At 51.7% G+C, this 16,515-nt stretch overlaps 1 protein-coding gene across 1 annotated transcript; it reads left to right on the top strand.

Annotated features, from left to right (window-relative positions):
* The first annotated feature begins 217 nt into the window (after positions 1-217).
* On the top strand, positions 218-15,619 carry LOC142217613 (transmembrane protein 180-like). Its single transcript, XM_075285924.1, has 7 exons — positions 218-304; positions 3,612-3,777; positions 4,973-5,701; positions 6,261-6,415; positions 9,764-9,847; positions 13,366-13,509; positions 15,280-15,619. The coding sequence occupies exons 2-7, from the start codon at positions 3,625-3,627 to the stop codon at positions 15,407-15,409; spliced, it is 1,395 nt and encodes a 464-aa protein (XP_075142025.1). The 5' UTR covers positions 218-304; positions 3,612-3,624; the 3' UTR covers positions 15,410-15,619.
* Positions 15,620-16,515: the final 896 nt, after the last annotated feature.

Here is a 16,515-nt window from a genome sequence, read left to right as displayed (position 1 = left end):
AACGTGGCATTCGGAGTGTGTGACGTCGATGTTACTAGTGGGAGGGGCTGCTTACAAACTAACCAATAGAAGCGCAGACTGCGGGGACAGCGGATCCCTGCCAACCAATCAGCTGTTTGTTACGGCACGCTGCTGCCCTGTGATTGGCTGCGCATAATAAACACGGCCGGCCCCGCGCCTGATACTTCCGTGTTTTGGTGGTCGATGCTGCGGAGCCTCAGGACGCCGCGTGCGGGTTGCGAAGGGCAACAGCCTGGTGGGAGATCCGGGACCGCCCCCTCCGTCAGCCCCGTCCTCTCTGCCGGTAGGGTATGGTCGCCGCGGTGCATGCTGTACATGGTGGCCGGCTAGGGCTAGACTGGTGACGGCGGAGTGCCCGGCTATGGCGTGTGTCACACGGGAATCCTGTGCTGTCCCTGCACTGCTTGTCCTCATCTTCTGTCAGTGAATGGTGAATGACTGCAGGGGGCGCTAAAGAGGGGCCTGATGGATCAGACTCTGTTCACACTGCAGTTATACACCTCGCCCGCGGTACCGTGCAGACACTGACAGACCTGGGAGCCCTCACAGCAGCACACGGCTCCATGACTGCGGCCAGTCTGTGTGTGAACAAAGCCCTAGCCTGTATTATACTAGAATGAGTGAGAAGATGCAAAGGAGGAATCCGAGGCCTAGACCTTGTATGGAGTGCAAGAGCTCCACCACCAGTAGGGGGCCACAGCGGGCTCAGGGCCCCACATCAGCCATCAGTGAGGAGCCACAGCGGGCTCAGGGCCCCACATCAGCCATCAGTGAGGAGCCACAGCGGGCTCAGGGCCACACATCAGCCATCAGTGAGGAGACACAGCGGGCTCAGGGCCCCACATCAGCCATCAGTGAGGGGCCACAGCGGGCTCAGGGCCCCACATCAGCCATCAGTGAGGGGCCACAGCGGGATCAGGGCCCCACATCAGCCATCAGTGAGGGGCCACAGCGGGCTCAGGGCCCCACATCAGCCATCAGTGAGGAGCCACAGCGGGCTCAGGGCCCCACATCAGCCATCAGTGAGGGGCCACAGCGAGCTCAGGGCCCCACATCAGCCATCAGTGAGGAGCCACAGCGAGCTCAGGGCCCCACATCAGCCATCAGTGAGGGGCCACAGCGAGCTCAGGGCCCCACATCAGCCATCAGTGAGGAGCCACAGCGAGCTCAGGGCCCCACATCAGCCATCAGTGAGGGGCCACAGCGAGCTCAGGGCCCCACATCAGCCATCAGTGAGGGGCCACAGCGAGCTCAGGGCCCCACATCAGCCATCAGTGAGGAGACACAGCGGGCTCAGGGCCCCACATCAGCCATCAGTGAGGAGCCACAGCGGGCTCAGGGCCCCACATCAGCCATCAGTGAGGGGCCACAGCGGGATCAGGGCCCCACATCAGCCATCAGTGAGGGGCCACAGCGGGCTCAGGGCCCCACATCAGCCATCAGTGAGGAGCCACAGCGGGCTCAGGGCCCCACATCAGCCATCAGTGAGGGGCCACAGCGGGCTCAGGGCCCCACATCAGCCATCAGTGAGGGGCCACAGCGGGCTCAGGGCCCCACATCAGCCATCAGTGAGGGGCCACAGCGGGCTCAGGGCCCCACATCAGCCATCAGTGAGGAGCCACAGCGAGCTCAGGGCCCCACATCAGCCATCAGTGAGGAGCCACAGCGGGCTCAGGGCCCCACATCAGCCATCAGTGAGGAGCCACAGCGGGCTCAGGGCCCCACATCAGCCATCAGTGAGGAGCCACAGCGGGCTCAGGGCCCCACATCAGCCATCAGTGAGGGGCCACAGCGGGCTCAGGGCCCCACATCAGCCATCAGTGAGGAGCCACAGCGGGCTCAGGGCCCCACATCAGCCATCAGTGAGGGGCCACAGCGGGATCAGGGCCCCACATCAGCCATCAGTGAGGAGCCACAGCGGGCTCAGGGCCCCACATCAGCCATCAGTGAGGGGCCACAGCGGGATCAGGGCCCCACATCAGCCATCAGTGAGGAGACACAGCAGGCTCAGGGCCACACATCAGCCATCAGTGAGGGGCCACAGCGGGCTCAGGGCCCCACATCAGCCATCAGTGAGGGGCCACAGCAGGATCAGGGCCCCACATCAGCCATCAGTGAGGGGCCACAGCGGGCTCAGGGCCCCACATCAGCCATCAGTGAGGAGACACAGCAGGCTCAGGGCCCCACATCAGCCATCAGTGAGGAGCCACAGCGGGCTCAGGGCCCCACATCAGCCATCAGTGAGGAGCCACAGCGGGCTCAGGGCCCCACATCAGCCATCAGTGAGGGGCCACAGCGGGCTCAGGGCCCCACATCAGCCATCAGTGAGGGGCCACAGCGGGCTCAGGGCCCCACATCAGCCATCAGTGAGGAGCCACAGCGGGCTCAGGGCCCCACATCAGCCATCAGTGAGGGGCCACAGCGAGCTCAGGGCCCCACATCAGCCATCAGTGAGGAGCCTCAGCGGGCTCAGGGCCCCACATCAGCCATCAGTGAGGGGCCACAGCAGGCTCAGGGCCCCACATCAGCCATCAGTGAGGGGCCACAGCGGGCTCAGGGCCCCACATCAGCCATCAGTGAGGGGCCACAGCAGGCTCAGGGCCCCACATCAGCCATCAGTGAGGAGCTCAATGGACGGGGCCCCAGTCACTGGCCCAGATCTCCTCTCCTTTGGGTAGATAAATCCTTACAGTATCTTGGGCGCTGTTCACACCTGCAGAGTCATCTAGTGATAGCTGTTACATAAGGGGCAGTGACAGACTCCTCTGCAGCCTATGGGGCCCTCGGGATCCGTTCCTCGCTGCCTTAGGTGGAGTTTCACCTTCTTCATTGTAGATAGTCTAGGCCTGTTACACTAGAGCGCCCCTTTAAGCCTTGGCCTTGTCTCCTCTGACCCTGTGCACACGCTGCAGATCCTGCTGGTGCAGTAGTGCGTGACCCGGATGCCTCAGACAGGGGCGGCAACTGACAACGGACTGAGCTTGTCCAGGGTCAGGATAACACGACAGACAATAGCGACACCTCTGCTCACTGGATGTATTACACGTTCCTGCTGCTGCCCCCGAGCACATGAAGGAAACTGCATGATAACGTTTCATATCGGCTCAGTCCTAGGCAAGTACGGGCCATTAGGAGAGGTACGGGGGGAGGGGGGGTATTATCTACCCCCACATAATGGGGTCATACCATGAAAATGATTGTGATTGGGGGGGATGTGACTGCTGAGACCCCCCAGGGCAAGGGTCTTCTACTCCCCATCCCCCGCCCCATTGCTTTCTATGAGCTTTCCTTGTGCTGCCTCAGTCAGGTCTGACCCTCTTATAGAAGTGGATGGAGCAGGAGACGCCCGGACACCTTCCTCACCTGCTCCTCGGTCTGTTGATTATGCAGATGATCTTATTAATATTCATTCTGAATTAATTGATCTAAATCCTAATGGCGCCTCCTACAGTAGGTTATAGGTGGGGGATACGGCGCTGTATCTAAGCTCTGCTGTGATACTCTGTACTGAGCTCGGCTGCGTCTCGCTTCTTCCTCGGATGCCTTGTAAGACGTCTTACATGTCCTTGTGCCTGTTTATGTCTCCTTAGGTGAACCCTAAACATGAGGTTGTCTTTAGGAATCCACCGGCCGGCCTTGGCCTACTCCATGACCACATTAGGCGCTGGAATGATGAACAGTATATTCAACTTCTATTACGTCAAGCTCTTTCTGAACCGTTACAAGATCTCAGAAGGCTCCTTCCACCAAGCTCAGGTACGAGATCTCCAGATCCATATAGAGCTCCGAGGTTCTGCTGATCTGTGCGGGGGCTGGGGGTCTGACACCCACTGATCAGATACTGACACCCACTGATCGGATACTGACAGCCACTGATCGGATACTGACACCCACTGATCAGATACTGACACCCACTGATCGGATACGGACACCCACTGATCGGATACTGACACCCACTGATCAGATACCGACACCCACTGATCAGATACCGACACCCACTGATCGGATACTGACACCCACTGATCGGATACTGACACCCACTGATCGGATACTGACACCCACTGATCAGATACTGACACCCACTGATCGGATACTGACACCCACTGATCGGATACTGACACCCACTGATCAGATACTGATACCCACTGATCAGATACTGACACCCACTGATCAGATACTGACACCCACTGATCGGATACTGACACCCACTGATCGGATACTGACACCCACTGATCGGATACGGACACCCACTGATCGGATACTGACACCCACTGATCGGATACCGACACCCACTGATCAGATACCGACACCCACTGATCAGATACTGACACCCACTGATCGGATACTGACACCCACTGATCGGATACTGACACCCACTGATCGGATACTGACACCCACTGATCAGATACTGACACCCACTGATCGGATACTGACACCCTCTGATCGGATACTGACACCCACTGATCAGATACTGATACCCACTGATCAGATACTGACACCCACTGATCAGATACTGACACCCACTGATACAGACAGGCCGAAGGCGCCAATAATTCTTCATTTCCAGAAAATATTTTCAGTGTGAGGGTTTATTGTATTATTCCTGGTTGTCTATACTGGCGGTGCACTGAGTGTGCAGCGTGTAATGCTTTATCTCCCCTGTGGTGGCGCTCTACACAATACTTATCTGGCTACAGATGATGGAGCTTACAGTTAAAGGGGTTGTCTAGTATTTATATTCTTATGGTTTGTCCTTAGTCTATCTGACAGCCAGCCCCCACACCGATCAGCTGTACGGGGGACTGAAATCCTGGAGAGCCCCTTTAAGTGCCCCTTTTAATAAGTAGAGGTTATCCAGACTGGAGAGCCCCTTTAAGTCCTAAGCTGCTACTACCCAGAGTCCCGCACAGATGACCTCACTACAGTCTCCTTGTACGTTTCGTTCTTGCAGGTGGTGTTTATGATCTGGAACGCCCTCAATGATCCGCTATTTGGATATTTTCAGGATAATTCCAGGAGCGGCTTCTGCTCTATTCGCCGCCATTCCATATTATACGGAGCTCCCTTTTATGCTCTGGCTTTTCTGCTTCCTTGGTTCCCTTGGAGAGATTACTCGGAGGGTGAATGGCTTAGCGGGCTCCATCTGATGATCGCCCTCTGTATATTTGATGGCATGCTCACCTTCGTCTTGCTCGCCCAGTGCGCCCTGTTTGCTGAGATCTCCACCAAGCACGAAAGTCGCCTTCAGCTGATTAAGTACAACCAGGTGGCTTCTCTTCTGGGGTCCTCCAGCATTCTCTTCTGTGGACTTGTGTCTGAGAACATGGAGAACTTCCCCAGCTTCCAGACATTCACTGTCTTGGTGGCGGTCGTGTCCACGGCGTGTATGTGCTACACCGGGGTGTTTGGTATCAGCCAGTACGAACAGCGGGAGAAGTCAATGGAGACTGGAGGAAAGTCTGAGCCGTCCCTGTCCTGGACCTCGGTCCTGACTCTCACCAGACAGATCCTGACACAGAGGAACTTTCTGCTCTTCGTGTCCATGAACTTTTTCCAGGTTTTTCACGCCACGTTTTGCAGCAACTTTATGATCATTTTTGCAGATAATCTCATTCCCAAGGACGCCCTGCCCACCTTTGTGAGGAGCGTCATGTATGGCGCCGGCTTCATGTTCCCTCAGGTAAGTCCCACTAGGTCTAGACTATGGTGTTTGTCCGGGCAGACGTGTCCGGTGTCACGTGGGACGTGCTGGGTGCTAAGAGCGCTGAGATAAATGTGCAGCAAGTAAGGATCAGTTCTGTTCTTATTAATGTGACCCCGCATGATATCTACTGGGAGTCGCACCCTGGTCTTGGGAGCACTAGCGCCCCCTACGGAAGAGAACGCTTAAAGGGGTTGTGCCATTGAGGAAACATCCACAGTAGGGGGAGAAGGGTCAGATCACTGTCGGGTCCCCTAAAGCTTCCTTGTGAGTGCAGGGTCAGGGCGCTCGTGTGACCGGCGCTCCGTCCATGGCTATAGACTTGTTATCTCCACTGGTGCCCACAGCAGTGCCCTGACATCACTCCATTCACAAGGGGGCTTTAGGGGACTACCAGTCCCTCGTCATCCTGATCATTGGGGGACCCGGCAATCTGACACAGCACAACCCCTTTAAATCTGGGCATGTGAACAGTGAAGAGGTCACAGCCGCTGATCAGCAGGGGTCCTGGGTGAACACGTCTCTTTTCTCTTTCCAGTTTCTGGTGCTGATCAGCCACTCCTTGTTGTCCACTATGGGGTATTACAAGGTGATCTTGTACGCTTTCTATGTGGAGGCCGTTTCTGCCGTCCTGATGCTGTGTATAGGACCTCAGCATTACTATATCCTCGCCATCTTCCTCACCACCAACATGTAAGTCCGCCGCTGCCGCTCTGCTTTCTGATATCTCGGCTTTCATCCCTTCTGCTTTTCCTCAGATATATTTTGACGTTAATGACGGATTAAGTTTCCTTGTACATTGTGTGAAATACAAGAAGGTTTTAGATTCTCTCTGGACTAAACATGTCCGTGACCTCTCCGTGTCCGGCGTCTGTAGGGTGTCAGTCTAAACCTACAAGCCTTGCATTGCGTTCACTCCTGCTATGACACTATATAGGAGGATGTGGCCTGTACAGCTGTCCTGGCATTTGGCTGTTTGGGGGGAGGTGAGGCTAACGTGTGCGGGTCCATATGGCACCTGACTGTACCCGTGTGCTGTCCTTGCCCTCGGCAGGCCCATTCACATGTAGGACGTGTTCTGAGTTTCGCTCCAATCTCATGACGACCCTACAAGGACCTGCGATAATGCGCGGCCATAGAAAATAATGGTTCAGCGTGATCGGTGTGAAAAACCGGACTGGTGCAATGGCAAAGCGCCGAAATCTGGAAACCGCATGAGACTGAGAGAAGATTTCCATCAGTAATGTCAGAATCCGCAGCGTCATATCCACGGTCTGCCATAGATCCAACGTACATAAGGAACAGTATATAGCAGTGTGTATACAGCCAGGAGTATATAGCAGTGTGTATCCCGCCAGGAGTATATAGCAGTGTGTATCCCGCCAGTAGTATATAGCAGTGTGTATCCCGCCAGTAGTATATAGCAGTGTGTATCCCGCCAGTAGTATATAGCAGTGTGTATCCCGCCAGTAGTATATAGCAGTGTGTATCCTGCCAGTAGTATATAGCAGTGTGTATACAGCCAGTAGTATATAGCAGTGTGTATCCCGCCAGTAGTATATAGCAGTGTGTATCCTGCCAGTAGTATATAGCAGTGTGTATCCCGCCAGTAGTATATAGCAGTGTGTATCTTGCCAGTAGTATATAGCAGTGTGTATCCCGCCAGTAGTATATAGCAGTGTGTATCCCGCCAGTAGTATATAGCAGTGTGTATCCCGCCAGTAGTATATAGCAGTGTGTATCCCGCCAGTAGTATATAGCAGTGTGTATCTTGCCAGTAGTATATAGCAGTGTGTATCCCGCCAGTAGTATATAGCAGTGTGTATCCCGCCAGTAGTATATAGCAGTGTGTATCCCGCCAGTAGTATATAGCAGTGGGTATCTTGCCAGTAGTATATAGCAGTGTGTATCCTGCCAGTAGTATATAGCAGTGTGTATCTTGCCAGTAGTATATAGCAGTGTGTATACAGCCAGTAGTATATAGCAGTGTGTATCCCGCCAGTAGTATATAGCAGTGTGTATCCTGCCAGTAGTATATAGCAGTGTGTATCCCGCCAGTAGTATATAGCAGTGTGTATCCCGCCAGTAGTATATAGCAGTGTGTATCCTGCCAGTAGTATATAGCAGTGTGTATCCCGCTAGTAGTATATAGCAGTGTGTATCTTGCCAGTAGTATATAGCAGTGTGTATCCTGCCAGTAGTATATAGCAGTGTGTATCCCGCTAGTAGTATATAGCAGTGTGTATCTTGCCAGTAGTATATAGCAGTGTGTATACAGCCAGTAGTATATAGCAGTGTGTATCCCGCCAGTAGTATATAGCAGTGTGTATCCTGCCAGTAGTATATAGCAGTGTGTATCCCGCCAGGAGTATATAGCAGTGTGTATCCCGCCAGTAGTATATAGCAGTGTGTATCCCGCCAGTAGTATATAGCAGTGTGTATCCCGCCAGTAGTATATAGCAGTGTGTATCTTGCCAGTAGTATATAGCAGTGTGTATCCTGCCAGTAGTATATAGCAGTGTGTATCTTGCCAGTAGTATATAGCAGTGTGTATACAGCCAGTAGTATATAGCAGTGTGTATCCCGCCAGTAGTATATAGCAGTGTGTATCCCGCCAGTAGTATATAGCAGTGTGTATCCTGCCAGTAGTATATAGCAGTGTGTATCTTGCCAGTAGTATATAGCAGTGTGTATCCTGCCAGTAGTATATAGCAGTGTGTATCCCGCTAGTAGTATATAGCAGTGTGTATCCCGCCAGTAGTATATAGCAGTGTGTATCCTGCCAGTAGTATATAGCAGTGTGTATCCCGCCAGTAGTATATAGCAGTGTGTATCCCGCCAGTAGTATATAGCAGTGTGTATCTTGCCAGTAGTATATAGCGGTGTGTATACAGCCAGTAGTATATAACAGTGTGTATCCCGCCAGTAGTATATAGCAGTGTGTATCCCGCCAGTAGTATATAGCAGTGTGTATCCCGCCAGTAGTATATAGCGGTGTGTATACAGCCAGTAGTATATAGCAGTGTGTATCTTGCCAGTAGTATATAGCAGTGTGTATACAGCCAGTAGTATATAGCAGTGTGTATCCCGCCAGTAGTATATAGCGGTGTGTATACAGCCAGTAGTATATAGCAGTGTGTATCCCGCCAGTAGTATATAGCAGTGTGTCGGGCTGGTTTCTACACTCTGGTATATAACGTGTCACCACGCCTGCGGCCTCTGCGGTGACTGATGTGATCTTTGCGGTTTCAGACGTCTGGCAGATATTTGCCCGCCATTATTACCCCGCCAGTCCTCGCTCTGCCGTCACATATCCGGCCCTGCAATAACTAATAAATCGCCATGCGGGCGCCATGACAACGCAACCTGTAAGTGCCAAATCCAGAATCTGATGGTCCGGAAAATCCGATAATCTAGTAAAAGAGACTGCGCATTACACCAGAGGGGCGGCCAAAGATTACAGGGGCCGGGGGCAAAATCTACATCAGACATCCCCTGTAATTCGGCCACTCGCCTGGAGTCTGACAGGACCAGCAGGGGCGTTACTTCTGTATTTTTGGGATCTGTTCTGGGTTATGATGTCATCACATTGCTTTATTCTACGAAGGGTTAAATGGGCCGAGTTATCGGATCCTGTCGGCTCAGATTAATGTTTTCTCTGCTCAAAATAAATTCCCGGACCACAAGGTAAAGACGCCCGAAACCGGAAGGTAAAAACGACTTGAGGCCGATCTATCATGACGTAGAAGGAAACGTGACCAGGCCGCCGCACAGCCGTATACACAATCCTCAGCCAGAAGTCTCCGTATCCGCGGCTTGTACTACAGAGCAGGTGTACCCTAATACTAGGGCACCCCCAAATAGACATCACATGGCCACTCCTTTTCTCAGGCTTGCCGCGCCTGGGCAGGTGTCATTGTCACCAGATGGGCCGTGTTCATGACGTTCGCTCTCTTCGGTATTAGGAGTATATAGTGTATATAGTGTGACACAGATCCTATAGATGGATGCTTTATCTTCCGTATATCCTTCTCCTTCCAGGGTCTTAGTACAAGCCTCATTCAGCGTATTTAACCTTCCTCTGGCTGATATCATCGACGCAGACTTTACCAACTACAAACGCAAGTAAGTGATGTACATGGTGTGTAGTAGAGGGGGGTGTATACGGTGTGTAGTAGGGGGGTGTATATGGTGTGTAGTAGGGGGATATATACGGTGTGTAGTAGGGGGATGTATATGGTGTGTAGTAGGGGGATATATACGGTGTGTAGTAGGGGGGTGTATATGGTGTGTAGTAGAGGGGGGTATACGGTGTGTAGTAGGGGGGTGTATATGGTGTGTAGTAGGGGGGTGTATATAGTGTGTAGTAGGTGGGATGTATACGGTGTGTAGTAGGGGGATGTATATGGTGTGTAGTAGGGGGATGTATACAGTGTGTAGTGGGGGGATGTATATGGTGTGTAGTAGAGGGGGGTATACAGTGTGTAGTAGAGGAGGGTATACGGTGTGTAGTGGGGGGGTATACGGTGTGTAGTAGGGGGATATATACGGTGTGTAGTAGGGGGATGTATACGGTGTCTAGTAGGGGGGTGTATATGGTGTGTAGTAGAGGGGGGTATACGGTGTGTAGTAGGGGGATGTATACGGTGTGTAGTAGGGGGATGTATACGGTGTGTAGTAGGGGGGTGTATATGGTGTGTAGTAGAGGGGGGTATACGGTGTGTAGTAGGGGGGTGTATACGGTGTGTAGTAGGGGGATATATACGGTGTGTAGTAGGGGGATGTATACGGTGTGTAGTAGGGGGATGTATACGGTGTGTAGTAGGGGGGTGTATATGGTGTGTAGTAGGGGGGTGTATATGGTGTGTAGTAGAGGGGGGTATACGGTGTGTAGTAGGGGGATGTATACGGTGTGTAGTAGGGGGATGTATACGGTGTGTAGTAGGGGGATGTATACGGTGTGTAGTAGGGGGATGTATACGGTGTGTAGTAGGGGGATGTATACGGTGTGTAGTAGGGGGGTGTATATGGTGTGTAGTAGGGGGGTGTATATGGTGTGTAGTAGAGGGGGGTATACGGTGTGTAGTAGGGGGATGTATACGGTGTGTAGTAGGGGGGTGTATATGGTGTGTAGTAGGGGGGTGTATATGGTGTGTAGTAGAGGGGGGTATACGGTGTGTAGTAGGGGGATGTATACGGTGTGTAGTAGGGGGATGTATACGGTGTGTAGTAGGGGGATGTATTCGGTGTGTAGTAGGGGGATGTATACGGTGTGTAGTAGGGGGATGTATACGGTGTGTAGTAGGGGGGTGTATATGGTGTGTAGTAGGGGGGTGTATATGGTGTGTAGTAGAGGGGGGTATACGGTGTGTAGTAGGGGGATGTATACGGTGTGTAGTAGGGGGATGTATACGGTGTGTAGTAGGGGGATGTATACGGTGTGTAGTAGGGGGATGTATACGGTGTGTAGTAGGGGGATGTATACGGTGTGTAGTAGGGGGATGTATACGGTGTGTAGTAGGGGGATGTATACGGTGTGTAGTAGGGGGATGTATACGGTGTGTAGTAGGGGGGTGTATATGGTGTGTAGTAGGGGGATGTATACGGTGTGTAGTAGAGGGGGGTATACGGTGTGTAGTAGGGGGATGTATACGGTGTGTAGTAGGGGGATGTATACGGTGTGTAGTAGGGGGATGTATTCGGTGTGTAGTAGGGGGATGTATACGGTGTGTAGTAGGGGGATGTATACGGTGTGTAGTAGGGGGGTGTATATGGTGTGTAGTAGGGGGGTGTATATGGTGTGTAGTAGAGGGGGGTATACGGTGTGTAGTAGGGGGATGTATACGGTGTGTAGTAGGGGGATGTATACGGTGTGTAGTAGGGGGATGTATACGGTGTGTAGTAGGGGGATGTATACGGTGTGTAGTAGGGGGATGTATACGGTGTGTAGTAGGGGGATGTATACGGTGTGTAGTAGGGGGATATACACTCACCGGCCACTTTATTAGGTACACCATGCTAGTAACGGGTTGGACCCCCTTTTGCCTTCAAAACTGCCTCAATTCTTCGTGGCATAGATACAACAAGGTGCTGGAAGCATTCCTCAGAGATTTTGCTCCATATTGACATGATGGCATCACACAGTTGCAGTCGCAGATTTGTCGGCTGCACATCCATGATGCGAATCTCCCGTTCCACCACATCCCAAAGATGCTCCTCTATTGGATTGAGATCTGGTGACTGTGGAGGCCATTGGAGTACGGTGTTGGAGTACGGTGTTGGAGTACGGTGTTGGAGTACAGTGTTGGAGTACAGGATCTAGTTGTTGGTCTTGTTTGCATGCGAGGTTTTCAGCACTTGTTACCTATTTTTCTCATGCAATCCCCCCCCCCTCTTTTTCTCACCCTTATGCTGTTGTCTTATAATATTTTATGTATTTATAACAAACCCTGTGATTTGGCGACATGATGTGTAATACTTTGCAGAGAGCCGATGTGTTTGCCGCTCTGCGGATCCTTCGTTGTGTCGTCTTGTGTTTCTTGTAGTAATCTCTTAGTAATCCCTGTGTCTCTTAGTAGTAAAACATTAATAAGTATTTCTCTATATTTTCTCCCTTCTGACTGCGCCGTCCGCCTCGTCTCTGTTTTCTTCTTGTGTTGTAGTCAGAAAGGTGGCCTGATAATAAGCTGTTCCTCTGCTGGTGGCAGCCGGGGTGTAATGAATGCCGGGACCCCATATAGCTTCTGGCTGGGGCTCTCCACGCGGTATAACACCCCCTTTACTTACCCCCTCCCACATGCTAGATTGCCCCCCATACAGTATACTATCCCCATTACAGGCAGTAGGTTTGCCCCTAATATGCCATCTTTGAGAGAAGCCGACAGGAAGCGTTTTCCTACAGCGCCCCCCAAGGACATTAGAAGCATTACACCATTATGTATGAAATCAATAGGATAAGTGCACCGCAGGGCCGTGCGGATTCCTCCAGAGCTAAAGGCACTTTCTATGGGACTTGCTCGGTTTTATGTTGTCAGATATTGTGCGCTGCAGAAAATGGATCAGAAAGTAAATTTGTTAGGAAAAAAAAACATCCAGATTTAGGTTTTTATAATAATTTTTATTATTAGAATTTTTCCTATTAAAGTCGCTGTTTGCTCCAGTCAGTGGTTGGTTTACAGAGCGCCGGAGCCGCCAGGTACAGATTCCTCTCCGACTCTTCCTTTTTGCATAGTTATTTGGTTTCCAGAAGTCCAAGGTCCTCGCGCTTTGTTTTTCTCCGCCTGCACCGACGTCACCTGCAGATGTTTATCCAGCTCCGCATTAACCCTTTCATCATTAAAGGGACACAGCTACTTATTCATTTACCTCTCCATATCACCAGTGTGATAATCCCAATGACATCCGTCATCTGATCGGCGCTGGCTCGTGGCCTGTAGAGATTTCTACATAAATTCTGCCCCCCTTGTACAATTTTGTTGACTACATTGTATTGCACAATCCGGCGAGTGTTGCGTTCCGTCGTGTTGTCTGTTCATGTACATAAGCTCCATATGGAGGTGGCCCGGGCGCCATTGTGTGCTCAGACGTGGGGTGGGTGAGGCGGCCACTGGAGATTATTGTGATGGGTTTGTTTATTTCCTTAGGGCTCCGCTTTCCTCGATGGTTTTTGGGACCAACGCTCTCTTCACCAAGCCTGCGCAGTCCTTGGCGCCCATGTTTGTGGTTACTATTCTCAATCAGTACGGATATGAGCACCTAACTAGTAAAGCGGATCAGCCGGATCCCAGGTGAGTGGAGCCGCAAGGGGCGCTTAGGGTACGTTCACACACAGCGCTCTTACCTGCAGTTTTGTAGGATCATAGTGGCAGGTTTAAGGTGTGAACCTGCTGCAGAAACAGCGTAGCCAACCCATCCCATCCACAGACTGTGTGTCCTGTGCCTTAGTGATGAGCGGCCCGTGTGGCCACTACATGAAACCCTATTGATGAGCTGCACATAACACATCACTGGCCGTCACCCCGGAGCTGTCACTGCAGGTATTGGTCACCTTAGTCAGGGGTTGGCTCATGGATGACGCCATTGTGTCCGTATATTAATGAGGGAGGGGGGAGGGGTGGAGAGACAGGAACACTGAAGGTCACATTTGGGAAATACATTGAAAGGCTTGTTTTAGTTTTCTTATATTGAGACCTTCATTTATTTATTTCTAAGTATCCCTTTGGTGTGAATTCACGTGGACCCCCCCCACACACACACGCGTCCTCGCTCCCCCGTCCTCACCCCCGCCCCTACCAGTGCAGCGTTGTGGATATAGGGTCGGATTGGTCTTTCGTGTCATCTCCAGAAAGGTCATGTGGTGCCATCTACTGGTGAGGCCGTGTAACCAGCGCTGTGTATAGGGAATCGGGCTCTGGTTGGGGGGTGGTCCGGCAGCTGCTTCCCCAACAATGATGAGGATCCCATTGGGTTGGGGGCTGCGCCTAGACGCTACCTCTCCATTCATCTCTATGGGGCTGCTGAGAAGAAGGCGAGTACAGCACATGGCAGTCCTATAGAGCTGAATGGAGCGGCAGCGCTATCTGTGCAGGGCCCCCTAATGCATTACAATGGCCCCTGAATGATGTGGATTTCGGCTGTTGCGCTCCCGCTGATCAGCCCCTGATCTCTCGTCTGTGCTGTGGATAATTAATAACTATAAAATGTAAATGTTGTTTCAATTTTTTTTTCAGGAATGAATATAAGAAACTATGTAATATATTGTATCAGAAGACAATGCTTCTATCTGCTCGTATCCTTCCTGCCTGCTAAACTGCTCTGTCCCATCTTCACTGCAGTTCATAGAAGTCTATGGAGAGGGAGGAGGAGGGAGTGAGAATCAGAGAGGCACAGCCACGGGTCTAGACATAGACATAGGTACAGACACTGCTAAGGCTTTGTTCACATTTGGATAAAGTTGCGCACACTCGGCCATTTTCTCGGCCACTTTCAGCTTAAAAACAAGGGACACCTGAGAGACGCCATTATAGTCCCTGGAGTCCATCACAAACTGTAAGTCGTATTATAACAGTCCGCCTGTCTGCTGGTGGTTCTTCAACTGACCAGAACAACGGACAGAAGACACAAGTGTGAGCCGAGTGTAAGCACCTACTGTGCAGCGTCCCCTCTCCATAGACTTCTGTGTCTTCCTGGCAGACGGATGTCTTAGTGAATGGAGCAGTTTAGCAGGCAGGAGAGGATCTGATACCAGCAGACGGAGGATGGAGCACGCGGCTTCTTCTCTTCACCTCGACTATTCACTGGGGAAAATAAATCAAACATTTACTCCTTAATCTTAGAAAATTCTGTATTCTCACTAAAGCCACCTAAACGTGGCCACAGGATGTGCACGTGGCCCTGTGTGACCCCGTCTGATTGCTGCCCCTCCCCCGCCCATATAAGAAGTGTATGACGTGATCTAATACATTATATGGCGGACACGGCCGGACAGCGGAGGAGATTCTTATTCCTCTTCTTACTCTCTCTGTATACTTGTAATAAGATGTGACTTTTGTCTTCAGTTTCTTTCTAGGCCTCCATGACGCCATGTTCTACCTGACCTGTATCGTCCCCCTCTGTATCGCCATCATACAGATTATCCTATGGACGCCGTACTCTATTCGGAGCAGTCACGAGGTCGCTGCGCACTGACCGCGCACACACTGACATCTCACCGGTGCCTTATCATTCGTTGAGTTCCTCGAGGACGTCTTACAATCCCGGACAATTCCTCCTTCTTCTGCTTTATTTTTTTAGTGAATTTAATGGACATTTTGTTCTGTCCCGGAGATCTTGTATAAGGTGAAGAGTCCACTGAAGTCTATTCTATAGGTAACGAAGAGGACAATCCTCCCCTGTCAGGCCGATGAGAGGACACGGACATCCCACATAATTAAAGGGATTGTCCAGTGCCAGTAAAGAAATGTGACTGTAGAATTCTCCAATCCACTTTCTTTATCAATTCCTCATCACACGACTGTCCGTGGTCGTGTGATGGAAGGTCCTTGGTCGTGTGATGGACGGTCCGTGGTCGCGTGATGTGGACGGTCCGTGGTCGCGTGATGTGGACGGTCCGTGGTCGCGTGATGTGGACGGTCCGTGGTCGCGTGATGTGGACGGTCCGTGGTCGCGTGATGTGGACGGTCCGTGGTCGCGTGATGTGGACGGTCCGTGGTCGCGTGATGGACGGTCCTTGGTCGCGTGATGGACGGTCCGTGGTCGCGTGATGGACGGTCCGTGGTCACATGGACGGTCCGTGGTCGCGTGATGGACGGTCCGTGGTCGCGTGATGGACGGTCCGTGGTCGCGTGATGGACGGTCTGTGGTCGCGTGATGGATGGTCCGTGGTCGCGTGATGGACGGTCCGTGGTCGCGTGATGTGGACGGTCCGTGGTCGTGTGATGGACAGAAAGTAGATTGGAGAATTGTAGAACATTATACAAAGAATACCATGAATTTGCTGACACTGGACAATCCCTTTAAGGGCTCTCTGTATTACATGGGTAACTATTTCCCATACTGCCCGGCACAGGAGATTATAAAATCCTTTGTAATGTTTTTTATATCCGCTCTTATGAGGATGTTTTTTTGTTCCCCTTCCTTCTGCCAAACTGACCTTTACTCTGAAAATTCTGCTGTATCCGTCCCAAGACGGACTGCAGGTCCCATGACTGAGATTACACATGTCTATGGTGAGAGGGAGCAGTAAAAGTCTCCATTTCCCATGTACACCTTATACTATGGATACTCTAATGTAT

Source organism: Leptodactylus fuscus, chromosome 8 (assembly GCF_031893055.1).
Source record: "Leptodactylus fuscus isolate aLepFus1 chromosome 8, aLepFus1.hap2, whole genome shotgun sequence".
In the NCBI taxonomy this organism is placed as follows: Eukaryota; Metazoa; Chordata; class Amphibia; order Anura; family Leptodactylidae; genus Leptodactylus; species Leptodactylus fuscus.
Note: the sequence above shows the minus strand (reverse complement) of the source record. Positions and strands in the feature narration are given on the sequence as shown.

Bases quoted from the DNA above. Each gene is read 5' to 3' on its own strand.
- LOC142217613 (XM_075285924.1), top strand. From the start codon at position 3,625: ATGAGGTTGTCTTTAGGAATCCACCGGCCGGCCTTGGCCTACTCCATG. The intron at 6,416-9,763 runs GTAAGTCCGCCG...TTCTCCTTCCAG, and splicing joins ATCTTCCTCACCACCAACAT to GGTCTTAGTACAAGCCTCAT. The intron at 9,848-13,365 runs GTAAGTGATGTA...TTATTTCCTTAG, and splicing joins TTTACCAACTACAAACGCAA to GGCTCCGCTTTCCTCGATGG.